Raw genomic sequence first — 14299 nt, 5'->3', positions numbered from 1 at the left:
TATGATTTGAGTGACAAATTACCTCTCTTTCAAAAACTACGTTACTTTGGAGGGAACCGTTTCTCACAAAGTTTTATACTCTCAACAGCTCTCCATTGTTGCTCTTTACCAAGTACATTTTTATGCTAACAACTATTTTGAGTAATTGCCAATAGTGTCCAGTGCCTTTAAGATAAGTCCCATCCCCTTTAAGATGAACCCTGTTCAGAGAAAGACTCTTGAAATTCAAGCCTACTGTTTATGATGTTGTCTTCTTTATTTCATCTAACAGAGGATATACATGGTGGTCTCAGGATGGGAGGGCGTCGTCCAATGATCGGTATAGGTGATGAGGAGTCAATAGAAGCTGCCCTTGGTCTCGGTGAGCTGGCAGGTCTCACTGTCTCCAATGAGGCTGATGCGCTTAGCTATGATGTAAGTATGATGATCAGATAGATTACGGTAATTTTTTTTTTAAAGTGGTTTTAAATCTGAATGCTGTTGTGGTGGTTCATTGTCTACTGGTTAAGAGCACCGGATTCAAACTCTGGTGCTTCTGATCAGCAGAGTGTGGGTTCGAGTCCCAGTCGTGACACTTGTCCTTGAGCAAGACACTTAACCATGATGCTTCGTCCTTCGGATTGAACCTAAAACCGTTGGTCCTGTGTGTTGTGTGATGCACGCAAAAGAACCCAGTGCACTTGGTGCTATGTACATGTACAAGGAGTAGGTCTCATAGTTTAAATGTAGTCCCACAGTACCTTTAGTGTATTATGTTGAATGGTCAGACAGTAGGAGGGTTAACAGCCTCTTGTCACGCAGAGAAGCAAATCCTTTTATTTCAAATTAGTCAGAATACTTCTGACAGCTTCGAGCTTTAACCTGTACATGTTGTTCAATCCATAGGGCTTTTTGTCATAAAGCTGGCTTTAGTGTTGGCCGATGTTCATCCCCAAGGCTTTAGTAAGCTTATAAAAAAAAGCGGTGTGTTCTATCTCCACTGCAAAACCACACTTCTATCAACAGGTTATGGGAGGTGACAAAGGAAGCTGTGGATTCATTCATAAATTAGTTCTTGATCCAATGAGCTGTTTTGAACCGCCCCCTCTACTCCTAACTGACTAGGGGCTTGCAGCCAAGTTATAGTAGTTTAAAAGAAATGATTTAAATTGAATTGGGTATTTCAACATGGGCTCGTTTTGACCTGTAAGGTTGAATTTGTGTGGCAAGATCACCTGCTGCAAATAGTTCATCCATTAAAAAAGATGGGCCTTTACTGGAATGACTTAAAATCCCTCTCTTTAATTTCTTAAAAACACTTACAACCTCTCCAACCAAATCATGGCACTATGCTGTTGTGTTGCAAGATGCTGAACAATAAATAACTACATGTACTTCATCCTTCAGATGGGACATAAAGCCGTTTCTCTTTTGCTTGTAAAAGAAACCATTACACTTAGAGAAGGGGAATTGCTTGATCCAACCCCCCCCCCCCCCCCCAACTGACAGCGGGTTTTGTAGCAAGCACCGACAGGAGCTTCAGTTAATGATCTCTAAGTTAGAGTACAGTAGTTGAAAAAAACTGATGCAAATTGAAATGGGTGTTTCAGCATGTTCCAGCATGCGCTTGTGTTGACCTGTAGTATTGAATTAGGTCAGCCAAATCACCTGCTGCGAATGGTTCATCCGTTAAAAACGCTTGGCCTTTACTGGATTGACTTACGTGTGTAAGATCCCTGTTTTCAATTTCCTGTATGTACTTTTTGCTCCTGTTTTTTTCTTTCCCCCTTTCCTGTCCCCAATTTTCTGGCTTTTGGTGATGTTTAAGCGTGATTACTGTGAGCGCAATTAGTCACAATACTTCTAATGTCTTTGAGTTGAGGCCGATATTTAGCATTTGATATTTTTTGGTTATGTTTTTAATGGTAAGGTTACAGATTGGTTGATACTCCAAAAGTGAATAACTATAAAAATTGACTTGGTGAGAAGAACTGACAGCTATTTCGAGAAAGGATTCCCTTTGAAGTCGAGGCCATGATGAGATCTAAGGCCATATACCTTTACCCATTGCGCAAGTGCCAACTGTTCAATGAGGTGCATGCTGGTCTAGCTAGTGATCGCACTTGATCGCTGGCTAGACCAGCATCCACCTCATTCCACGCCTAAAGCCTGGTTCATAGTTCCTGCGAAGGCAAAGCGAATTTGATGTGAATTTGACGTCACAGCCTTGTTTTCGTACCATGTTTGGCAAAAGTCAACCGCTGTGAATTATTCGTTGCGAATATGTGACGTCAGCATTCGTTTTGCATTCGCAGGAAATATGAAGCGGGCTTTATGCACATGTATCAAGTATTTGGATCAAGGTCTGTAGTAAAAATGTATAAATGATAAAGGCTTCATATAGAAGCATACTTTTTGCAAACATTTCTTCAGAAGACTTTAGACTTGGTTAATCTCTATCTCTCTCTCCAGGTAACTGCCAACAAAGAAACCTTCAGGAAAACCTGGAACCCCAAGTACACATTGCGGAGTCACTTTGATGGGGTACGGACGCTTGCGTTTCACCCTGTGGAGACGGTCCTCATCACGGGCTCAGAAGACCACACACTCAAGCTGTGGAATCTACAGAAGACGGTCCCAGCTAAAAAGTAAATCATTCATTGTATTATATCATTCATCAGTGCACAAGCTTGGTTTTTAAAAACAATGGGGTACGTGTATCTCGCACATGTATCTTGCACGAGTCTGTACAAACACTTTATGCGTCAAGTTATAAACCACAAGAGAAACTGACTGTGTAAAATGTTAAATGATTCGATTGAACAAAGAATCATTTGCGAGAGGTGATTTGAACCAACGACCTCCAGATTACATGTTGGCGCTATATCAACTGAGCATTGTATGATGTTGGTCTACCTATTTTGTCAACATCTTTGTTCAAAAGCTTGGTATTTTAAAACAATGTTATATCTTGCACAAGAAATACTGTATGGAAAGCACTTTTTGCTGAGGATTGTTTTCAGCATGACTGTGGTTTTCCTCCAACATCTAAAACTGAAACTTCTTTCCTTGTGTTCTCTCTATTGGGTTCTTGGCTAGAACAGCGATTAAGTTCACTTTTCTGAGAGCCCGTGGCTTCACAACCAGTTTCTGAACCGAATCACAACCAGAAACGAATCCCTTGAAAACCTTGTGCGTGTTTATGGGTTTACCCTTTTATGAGTTTGGCTCATTACATGATTAAGCCATCCCTGTCCGTCGGGGTGGGAAAGGAGGGGTGTGTGTGGTCTCTGGCTTGCCATGGGGATTCTTGCCAGTAGTCACGCTAATTGAGTATGACTGGCTGTAGCTTGCCGCATGAACACCTGGAGCTGAGGGAAGAGTTTAATTAGAGGTAAACATCGGAGAGGGGGGGGGGGGCCCCTCCTGCTGGAGAACGAGGGCTCTGCGATCCTTGGAAAGCTGCACACATCCTGCAGATAAGGGAGGGTGTCACTTCGGGTTGATGGGGCAGCAGAGCATGGTATGGGCACGGTGTCCTGTTTGGGGAAATCTGTGGAGAGGAAATGCCAATGTTTTTTTGCTTTAAGTGTCATGTCACACGAGGCAATGTACAGGCAACCTGTTCCAGGCAATCTCCATAAGGAGAATCCATTCACATTTGAATGTTCACGTATTTTCTCTTGGGGATCATAGGACTTTATTTTGAAAATTACTCATGTGCTACCGAAGTGGTCCTGTAGCATGCACTGCCATGACTACAGTTGGTTGCCTGTAAAAGTTGCCTTGTTAGTCTAGGCCCTTAAGATGGACATGTTGAAATACATTGAAATGTTTTTTAAAGGCTTTAAATTTGATGGTTTTCCCTCTTAGAAATGACATGGGGTCGATATCACAAAAAGTTAGGACTAGTCCTAACCTAGGAGATATTAAAAACTTAAAGGCTAGTCCTAAGTAAGGACGACTAACTCATCCTAACTCAAAATAAGACTAGTTTCAACTCTTTGTGAAATGTGAATATTGGTGAGCATCAACAAAAGAAAACTAAAATTGTTCCCAAATCAATTCTTATATCTCTTTAAGCGTCTCTAGCTCTCTCGGACAGAGTGTCTAATTTTGGGTTTGATTTTTGTTATCTTTCCCCAGGGCGGCCTCCCAAGACGTTGAACCCATATACACCTTCAGGGGACACTCGTAAGTACTGACCTGTTCCTGTCACCGTGTTTAATAACGGAAACAGTCAATTTCCCCCACGACTTTATTTAATCTCCTTGGGCTTCACAGACTTGTTGTCAACCTGTCAAAGGTTTCACCCTCAGCCACAGTGTCACTTCACCTGTGTATTTTTTTTCTTGTGATTTTTTCTTCCATTGACTCCTCAAACCTTGTTCTATTTCTTAATGTACATCTGTTGTGAAGGTGCACTCTCACAATATATCTGAGGGTTAATAAAGATCTATTATCCCAAAATAGGTCAGCTTAATATAAGCCCGGTTCATACTTCCTGCAAATGCGATAAGAATTTTGACGTCACAAATTCGCAAGGAATAATTTGCAACAGTTGAGCTGTGCTCAATTCCTGCAAACATTAGCTGTGAAAACAGCCCCTTTACTTGGTTGATGAATTTGCTGTTTAATCTATTTCTATTGTTTAAAATGTTTGGTAATCTTGTTCCATTTGAAGATGTTTTACTTCAATTACTTGTAGTAAACCCTTCCATTTCTTGATGCGATCATTTGCAGGGGTCCTGTGCTAAGCCTTGTTGTCAGTAGTAATGGAGAGCAGTGCTTCAGTGGTGGTACTGATGCAGCTATTCGCTGCTGGAATATACCTGGCTCTAATATTGACCCGTATGACTCATACGGTAAGTACTATTAATCTCCTATTTTCTTGGTCTTGTTCTTTTCTTTTTTTTTTAGGTTAAAACATGGACACTACAATCACATATGCATATGCTACAAATAATTTTTATGGTAAAAATAATTTTGTAGAATTTTTGTTAATTTGATGTATAAAAGGACGAAATGACTTTCCCATCGTGGATAATAAAGTGAAATTGAAATATGAGTACATTGTCGCAAACCTAATCACGAATGATCTCCCCTATCAACTACGTATACTTGGACTCCTTCCTGATCTTCAAAAGCCAGCTTAAGACTCGTCTCTTACAACCTGCTTCCATTTAGTTCAATGCACTTGTCGTGTCCACATGACGTTTTGTAAACTCTTTTGTCTTTAAGATTTGCCGTCATCTTGCTAAGCGCCTCAAAATAAGCCACAAGAATGATTGCGCCGTACAAAAACTTAATGAAGTAAATGTTAAATACTCTGTGTTCTGTCCACCCTTTTCCTCTGTTTCACCAGACTGTGGTGTGCTAGCAGACACCTACGTCGGCCACACCAACACTATTTGGGGATTGGCCTTTGACGGCACTAAGAACCAGCTGATATCGTGTGCTGCTGACGCCACAGTGCGGTTATGGTGTCCGCAGAAGAAGTCTCCGCTGCTCAGCACGTACACAGCGGAAACAGGTTGGTCCTAATCCATTTTTGTTTTCATGGCAGGCTCAAATGAAGTGAAACATTTGTTATTGTTTAATAAGTAATTCCCCCTTTTTATTTGTGTTGTGATTTAAAGTTTAGCTCTCGCAGTTTTATAGTTACAACCTTCAAATGATGTGTCACATCGTAATTGTTCTTCTGTCGTTGTTTTGGGTTTTTTTCCAGAATATAAACCTTTTGTTCTTTTACGTCTCCAAAGCCCGATTTTATGGGAGCTGCTTATTGAAATATATTCCCCAAGTTTATCTGTTCTTAGGGAAATCCTGAGGGAGTATACCCCTGTGTCTCATAGCTCAGTTGGTAGAGCATCTGCCTGGAGTGTCGGGGGGGGGGGGGGTCTTGGGTTCACATCCCAATGAGGACAATTTGATTTTTCTCTCATCTCATGTTTGGTTATTCACAATTGTTAGCCCTTGGTATGTTACATCTTACTACAGCGTATTGAAAACCTTTTGCGGACACTGGGAACTAACGGTGGAAATACGTATCGGAATTAACTTGTTGTTGCAATTTTAAAACCTTGTTCTTTTCCCGTTTCTCCACAGCCTACGGTAACCCCACCTCAATAGACTTTGTACGCTGTGACTCCAGCCAGATAGCTGTGGGTTATCAGTCGTCAGATACCGTCATATTTGACTTGGAAACAGGCACACCAGTAGTCACATTAGAAAGCAAAATGCCCTCAGGTAAATAAATAGTCTTGAGGATGGATATGTTGAACTTCTTTAAGTTGTTATTGACCCTTTTGTTCAGGCCTACTTACCCCACTAACCCCACTTGCCCCTTAGGCCCAATTGCCCCACAGGCTCACTTGCCCCACAAGTAACTTCAATCCTCCCAAACTGTTTGGACATTGGTTTGCTTGACCCTGTGGTAAGCTATAGTTATTTTGACTATTGTCTGCTTAGGCAGTAATGCAAAATTAAAAGCCCACTTGTTCAGAGATGAAGATGTAATATGGATAATTTATGAGTTAGTTTAATCATGAAAATCTTTTCCTATTTGCAGATAATGAGTTTACACAAATTAATAAATTGGCCAGCCATCCAACGCTCCCCATTACTATCACTGCCCATGAAGATCGACACATCCGATTCTTTGACAATAATTCAGGTAAGTACTGCTACCCCCTCCTTGCGTCTGCAACGATTACTAACACCTAGGCCTGGGCGACTAGCGATTTTTACTACTCGACTAGTCGCGCTTCAAATAGTCGCAACTTTGACAATATTAGCAACTAATTTGTTATTTCCAAGATACACTCTGAAAGGATTGAGGGATTGTGTCACTGATGTCTGATTGTGTTTCGTAAGTAAATTGTGTTGTCATGAATAGTCATGAGCGACACAAATGGTTCACCAAACGGGTAGAAATTTAACCATAAATTGCTTCTCTTAAACCAGTAGTATTTGATGACATAATTCAAAAGAAGAGTTGTTTCAAGATTCTTAATCATGAATTGATTGTTTGTCTTTGACAGGTAAATTGGTCCACAGTATGGTTGCCCATTTGGATGCAGTGACCAGTTTAGCAGTGGATCCCAACGGATTGTACCTGCTCTCTGGAAGTAAGTCTACCTTTCTTGGATAGTTAGAGTACATGTCTGTCTGTAACACGTATGTCACACGAAGTTGTGCGCTTTCAGACGCTTGATTTTGAGATCTCAAAAACTAATTCTGAGGTCTTGAAATCAAATTCGTGGAAAATTACTTCTTTCTCGAAAACTACGTCACTTCAGAGGGAGCCATTTCTCACAATGTTTTACACTATCAACCTCTTCCCATTACTCGTTATCAATTAAGGTTTAATGCTAATAATTATATTGAGTAAATACCAATAGTGTCCACTGCCTTTAATATATTTCGTACTGCACGCCACACAAGCCCAAGAACTCACCTCTTTGACCTATTTCATATTTTCAGGTCACGATTGCTCGATTCGTCTTTGGAACCTTGACAGTAAGACTTGCGTCCAGGAGATCACCTCGCATCGGAAGAAATTTGACGAGTCAATATACGACGTCGCCTTCCATCCTTCCAAACCGTACATTGCTAGCGGAGGTGCGGACGCTCTAGCCAAAGTGTTTGTATGATAGAGCCGCCCACTCCGGGGGGATAAGTTTAAAAATCAAATGGGCCTTGATAAATCCTTGCAACATTTGTTTTCCTTTCTTTCTTTTTTTTCAATGAGGAATTTTTAGGAAAGGAAACAAATCACCATTTACTGCAACAAGAAGTTTGATCTTTCACAATATCAGCTCTCAGTTTTAACATGCTGTGGGGAGTGTTGCATACGGTGCAAATCAAAATCTGAACTTGTGTACAAAAGTTGTCGGACTGCACTTGAAAACAAAACAAATGTAACAGTACAACTTTTTGTATTCAAAACAAAATGCTGTTTCCAAGCTTTTACCATTTGTCCGACTAATGATGTTTGGCATATGTAGTCGAGTACCCTTCGTAAAAAGATGCGCTTCTTTTTACTAGTAGGAACACCACAAGAAAACAATGATATTTGTTGGTTTTATGAGGACGCTAGTTAATGCTCATCAGTCAATTTTAGATAAGTCCTCTCGTCTACTTTCTGAGAAAGTCACCGTATTTTCATGATGGGATTTATCTGGGCCTACTTGTAGTCATTTATAACGCAAGGGTGATCTTGCTTAGTGTACAGGCCCCCTTCAACAGGGAGGTATTGTGTGTTGTATTAATAATGAGTTAACAAAATAAATTGAGGAGTGGAGAGGAGGGGGTTTGGGGTTGACGGTCAAGGGATGGGGGGTGGTAGGAAACTCAGGCCGTGTCTGAATCGGCTTTGGCTACGGCTAGATTTCCGCGTCGTCGCGGATTTCCTCATGTGTTGAGGTAGATGACGACCGTAGGAACACCCTTAGAAACAGCTGAGCCGTAGCTGTAGCCGCCAATTCGGATACAGGCTAAGGCTTTACAGCTAGGGCTACGGTTAGATTTCCACGTCATCATGAGGTGAGGTATAGGACGCCCATAGGAACACCCTTAGCAACAGCCGTAGCCAGAGCTGTAGCCGCCAATTCGGATACAAGCTAAGGCTGCTTTACAGCTAGGGCTACGGCTAGATTTCCGCGTCACCATGAGGTGAGGTATAGGACGCCCATAGGAACACCCTTAGCAACAGCCGTAGCCAGAGCTGTAGCCGCCAATTCGGATACAGGCTAAGACTGTGTGCTTTACAGCTAGGGCTACGGCTATATTTCCGCATCATCATGAGTTGAGGTATATGACGATCTTAGCAACACCCTTAGTAACAGCCGTAGCCAGAGCTGTAGACATAGTTTCGGATACGCCGTAGACAGTGTGCTTGAAGCGTAGCACATCATTCTTCAGTTTGAGGGTAGACCACTCATGAATACTAGATGCCTTCTCATATATTCACAATTGATGGATTGTACATGACGTCATTGACCACCATCTTTAATGTAAAAACAATAGAAAAGTGCACGTACTGCGCACAACTATCAGCCGATGATAGCCTTTCATGCGTGCACATTTCATCAAAGATGGCGGCCAGTGCAAGGGGTCTGTGGTGGTCAGAATTACTGGTCTGCTGCTTCCTGAACGTGTAACCTTCACACCCCAGTGTCAGTGTTGAGAGCATGTAGTTTTCTTTTGCGCAGACTGGTCTGCAGCCCCACTCTATTTACTCACATTTTAAAGGAATATGGGGGACGCAAGCAGTCCAAGGTAGTTTTGGCCAGAGTTGGGAGGACACATTTTGAAAAGCATCTTCAGGGGATCCAAAAAGCCCTTGTGTTTTGGGGCTGTAGCTTTAAACTTACTTTTAAAGATGGCGCCAATGTGAAAGGTGTGCACAAATGCGTACTCCCTCGTAACTCAACTCTATTTCAAAGAAGGGGTATGATATGTTAATGAAATAATTGAGAATGATTGACATGGGTTTGACCCTGAGCTTTGCATGACATTTTTATCTCTTTGGCTTCTTTTGAGTCGTTCGGAAGTCAAAATACAAAAGATGGCCGCCAAGATAAAATGCTACGAGGATTCTCAAACAGGAGAGCGTGGGTTGTAAATACCGTATATAAATTTGTATGTGTTCTCAATTGGGCTAGGTCCAAAGTGAAGGATCAATAGCTTAGTATTCACTGTAATGAATGTTTCATTGTAATAACTGTTACAGTAAAAGTAGACTATAAACAAACAACAACAAATATCACTCATATTTTGGCAAGGAAGAGAGAATCTTCTGTCAATTTCAGTTAGGTACTTTTTTCTCCAAGCTGATTCAGGATTTTAGTGCTTTTAAGGGTAGCTGTGAAGTGTTTGATATCACTTCCCCCTGCTCTTTTTTAATAGTTTGCATTTTGGGGGGATTTTCTTTGGTAGGATTTGGATGGGATGGGCTTAAAATTGATTTTGAAACACAACCTTGTTGTGATTCTCACAGGTTTTTTGTTTGCAACCAAGTTCTCTATAATTTTCTGCATTTTGTTTTTGTTCTCAGCAAACAGCGGTAAATATCTGTCCCCAAATATATCAGAGAACCTTAAGGTAAATATCCCCCTCCCCAGGACCCTTGGATGGGTAAACCTCTCCTAGTTTGATCCCTTCCACTACCCTGCCCCCATGTACTTGAAACCATCATCATTCTCATTAAATGAGTAACCACTATAGAGAACATGACCCGATTTCATGGCTATGCTTACCGTAAGCAAAGAATTTGCGCTTACGGAAGCAGGGGTTTCCACCCTTACCTCAAGCATATTTCATGGGGAATATTGGCTTTGGGCGCAAGCGTACTCCACATTACTAGGCATTCTACGCTTACACAGCTAGCGCAGAAATTTAGCGCTTGCCCTGCAAGCGGGGAATGTTGGTTGTACATGTAAGTGCAGAATCTGGCGGTAGGCAGAACAATTAATTAGGCCCATTTCAATGGACCGTTCCGGCTTTCCACTAAGCTCCGCCCACCGCACACGTGAGCAAGACACGTGTACGAGCACTCCAAATGACATTCTGCACGATTCTGCCGCGCGTGCCAAATTTACGCGCACGCATGACCGAGTTTGTCCCATAGATATAGAATGAACGCGCACAGTTTGATTGACAGGCCGGATCGGTCCATTGAACACAGTATTTTGATACAATGTATTAACAAGTTTAAACATTTCAATTGTTAGTTTTCAACACATACCTTAGAGCATTTCCGATTAGAAAAAAACAGGATATCCTGCATTTGTATTAACTCTTTTTCCTGTCATGTTTTGTTTTTATACTTTGGGAAAATTCGTGAGCAGTCTTAGAAAGATGGCATTCGGTTTTGACAAGGAAACTTTCAGTGCTTTTTTAACATTATTTAAAAACCAGACACGGCTTGTAAATTACTGCATTTAGTTACCGCTTTGCTCATAAACTGTTTGGTACTTGGCACATCAGATGTTTAAGGACAAACTTTTACTTCACTATTTGATTTTTTTTTATTTAAATCATCGTTAATTATGAGCCAAAGAGTTAGTATTATCTTATATAGTGTTATACATGTACCTTGAGTTCAAACAGCCCATAGCAGACAATGTACAAGTCAAATGCTGTGTGAATTAATTTTAAGTCTTCATTTTTAGTTACATGCACGTCATCATAAACTCTGGTAAAAGAAAATATTGATTGAATTATTAGATTTTTGTTTATTTCCATTTATTTATATATTTTTTTTTTTGGGGGGGGGGTGGGAGTGGTGCGCTAGGCTGCAGCAACAAGCTATCATGGTGTAGAAAATAAGTAACTAAATAGTCAACTTGCGGGTACAACCATGTATAAATTCTCTTTTCAGGGGAGTGTTTGCTCTAAAAAGAACTGGTGTGGTCTCGACGTTAGAAACGGTGTTGTCCTGAAGACGAGCAGAGTATACACACTTGCTCTTTTCAGAGCCAACACTCCTCCCAAAGATATTTACACATGGTTGTACCCACAAGTTTACTAGTTCGAGCAGCTTCTTAATTGTAACCACAAACCAAGCTTCAAAATCCACTTTTATCAAGAATTCCCCTTTGCCCAACCTAAAAAGTAACAATTGCTTTCAAGAAATCATTTTCCAGTGCAGCTTCCTTTGTGCTGTGTGTCTATAGCACTTCTGTACTTTCGTTTCCTTGTCGGACTCATCCGAATATGGGCATTTGCAGTGAACTTAAGTAGAGGTTATACCGTCTTAAAACTTTTTGTTGTTATTATTTAGCCTTAATATTAGCACTTTATACCTGAGAAGAAAAAAAAACACACAGCAGGAACACTGTAGATCCATAGCTAAAGAGTGGTTAAAGATAATTAAACTATCTATATGTTTGGCATTTCATTGTAAAAAATTATCAACTTTGTACATTATATTATTACTATTGAATTGAAATGATAACTCTACTACTAATCTGAAGGAAGGACAACGTACATATTTTTGACTCTGGTGTAGGCTGGGATGAGATGAATTCCATCAAGCAGGTATACATATTTAATATTTTAAGTTATAGGTAAAAAGATTTTGTGTTCCCTGCGACAGTTGGTCTCCTCCCAATTGCAGAGTTGATTTTTTTTTCTACTTTCTGTCGATTTTCTTGTTAACAGTTAACTTGTGTATAATTTAAGAAGTTACCTTGTAATACTACATCAGTAATAAGTTAAACAATTTGAGTAAACAAGATCCTAATAATGTTTACATAGAAAATTAAATCATTCACATCTTTGGAATCAAGTATTTGGGGGAAAGTTTTTTCCATTGTCAACTTACAAACTAGTGTTTTGAGTTTAAAAAAAATAACTAATAGCTTAGCTTTCTGTCCTAAGAAATGTGCCAAGAAATGTTTCTGCAAAACTTCAGTATGAGGATACCCTCTTAACTATTCAACTATTATAAATAATAGAAAATAACTTTAGGAAGTCCTGTTTAACCCTTTAGATACCATTCTTCTTTTATTTTGCAATTCAATTTTGTCAGTAAAAGTTCTCAACAGAAATAACATAAAACAGAAAATATTATTTTGTGGTTTGAAATTGGGATACTTCGTAACATACTACATTGGAAAATATCTTATCCGCACATGACCTTTTTCTTTTGACCTCTTTAGGGTCAAACCTTGCGGCCGTTTGCGGCCGCTATGGGAATGTTGGTACAAGCCGCTGGTGGCCGCAGTGGTCTCTAAAAGGTTAAGCAGTTTTATGGGCAAAACTAGAACACCCAGAAGTCATGTTAGATACCAGGAGTTTCGTCCTTGTTAAAGTAAAAGTTTTAGGTAATTATTATTACAATTAAGCATTAGAGAACGAAAGGAAACAAATGGACTTATAAACGTTAAACACCAATCAGAAACTGAGTAAATTTGTGTGCATTAGGAAGGCGTTATTTACAAATCATCTGTAAACACCTTAAATGAATTTGTCCTTTCTGAAATTAAACCATAAGGTCATTAGTGTTAATTGAATCTAATTATTGAACGTTATGGTACACAAGTGTATTCATTTTTCACTACCACCGTACATACGTCACTTTATAGGTTTTTGTTTTGTTTCTTGTAGGATCATTTAATAATTCTGTGCTGTAAAAAAAAATGTGGCATTTACTGCAGACATTTTGTTTTGTTTCCCATAAGGGGTATACAAAATAATACAATGTTTTGAATTTGTACTTCTGTCTCTTTGTTTCTTTGTGGTGTGATGTGTGGTTACTGTGTTAGAGCTGTGACTCAATTATCTTGAGGCGACGACTACGGGCATTGTCGCATCACCACGGGTGTGTTTTGGCAGTCGTAACCCAGGTCAAAATTCCAGTTGAACCTAGTTAACTGGTGTCAACTGGTTCAACTGGATAGTGACCAAACTCGCCATTTTCTATATTAACCAACTGGTTTGGACTAGGTTTAACTGAGTTCAACTAGGTTGAAATTATAAACCATTAGGTTTCTGTCCATTTTCCGTATTAAACCAACTGGTATTAACTGTGTTTAACTAGTTTATCAACTGGTTTTCAACTAGTTCCAGTTAAACCCAGTTTAACTAGGTTCAACTGGAATTTTGACCTCGGAATAGCCAATGTTTCGGTCATTGGCCAGTGGTTAACCAAGAGTTAGCCCTTGTTATTATTGTTACACACCTATGTGTGACCCTATGACCTATGACCTATGACCTGCCCCTAATGCATTATATTGCAGGCCAAATAATGAAACAGTGTTTTGTGGTGGGGTTGGGTGATAGATTGCCATCTTACTTTCTTTTAAGTTTTTGTAATAATTACATTTTGTGTTTCATCTAAACAAAACGTATCTACATTTCTACTTGGAATGTTATGCTCTGGATGTTATTGGTTCATAACGATTGAGACTCAAAAGAAAGAAACAACTACTGGACTTGTTTCGTTCAGGATTATGCCCGAAACAAGTAATGCGTTTGTACATCATACACACACATGGATACTAACATAGTACATGAGTGGCATTAAACATTCTAAGCACTAGAGGGCGGTATACAAGATGAGTGGTCACAACTTACCACAACTTTTACATTGGAGATTATTCAATTTGGAAAGAGGTTGGCATTGGGGCGGGGAGGGGTGCTGCTTGTTTAATCACAGTTTCTGCCCCTATTGCATTATATTGGAATAGTGTTGACAGTTTCTGACATGACCTGCCCCTATACTACAGACCAGTGAAAGAGGATTTTTTTTGTGGGTGGTATAAACAACTTGCATATTCTTTTTTTCAATAATTATACAAATTTTGTGTAG

At 39.9% G+C, this 14299-nt stretch overlaps 1 protein-coding gene across 1 annotated transcript in view; it reads left to right on the top strand.

Moving 5' to 3' along the window:
* LOC117304312 (striatin-3-like) overlaps positions 1-10544 on the top strand; it is a 36445-nt gene extending 25901 nt beyond the window's left edge. The window contains exons 10-18 of the mRNA XM_033788724.1: positions 272-414; positions 2452-2627; positions 4126-4173; positions 4723-4844; positions 5345-5512; positions 6088-6228; positions 6551-6655; positions 7023-7109; positions 7465-10544. Coding sequence (XP_033644615.1) covers positions 272-414; positions 2452-2627; positions 4126-4173; positions 4723-4844; positions 5345-5512; positions 6088-6228; positions 6551-6655; positions 7023-7109; positions 7465-7634 — 1160 coding nt within the window. The 3' untranslated portion in view covers positions 7635-10544. The remainder of the gene's footprint in view (positions 1-271; positions 415-2451; positions 2628-4125; positions 4174-4722; positions 4845-5344; positions 5513-6087; positions 6229-6550; positions 6656-7022; positions 7110-7464) is intronic.
* Positions 10545-14299: the final 3755 nt, after the last annotated feature.

This window comes from Asterias rubens, chromosome 1 (assembly GCF_902459465.1).
Source record: "Asterias rubens chromosome 1, eAstRub1.3, whole genome shotgun sequence".
NCBI lineage: Eukaryota > Metazoa > Echinodermata > Asteroidea > Forcipulatida > Asteriidae > Asterias > Asterias rubens.
This window is presented reverse-complemented; position numbering and strand designations above follow the sequence as displayed.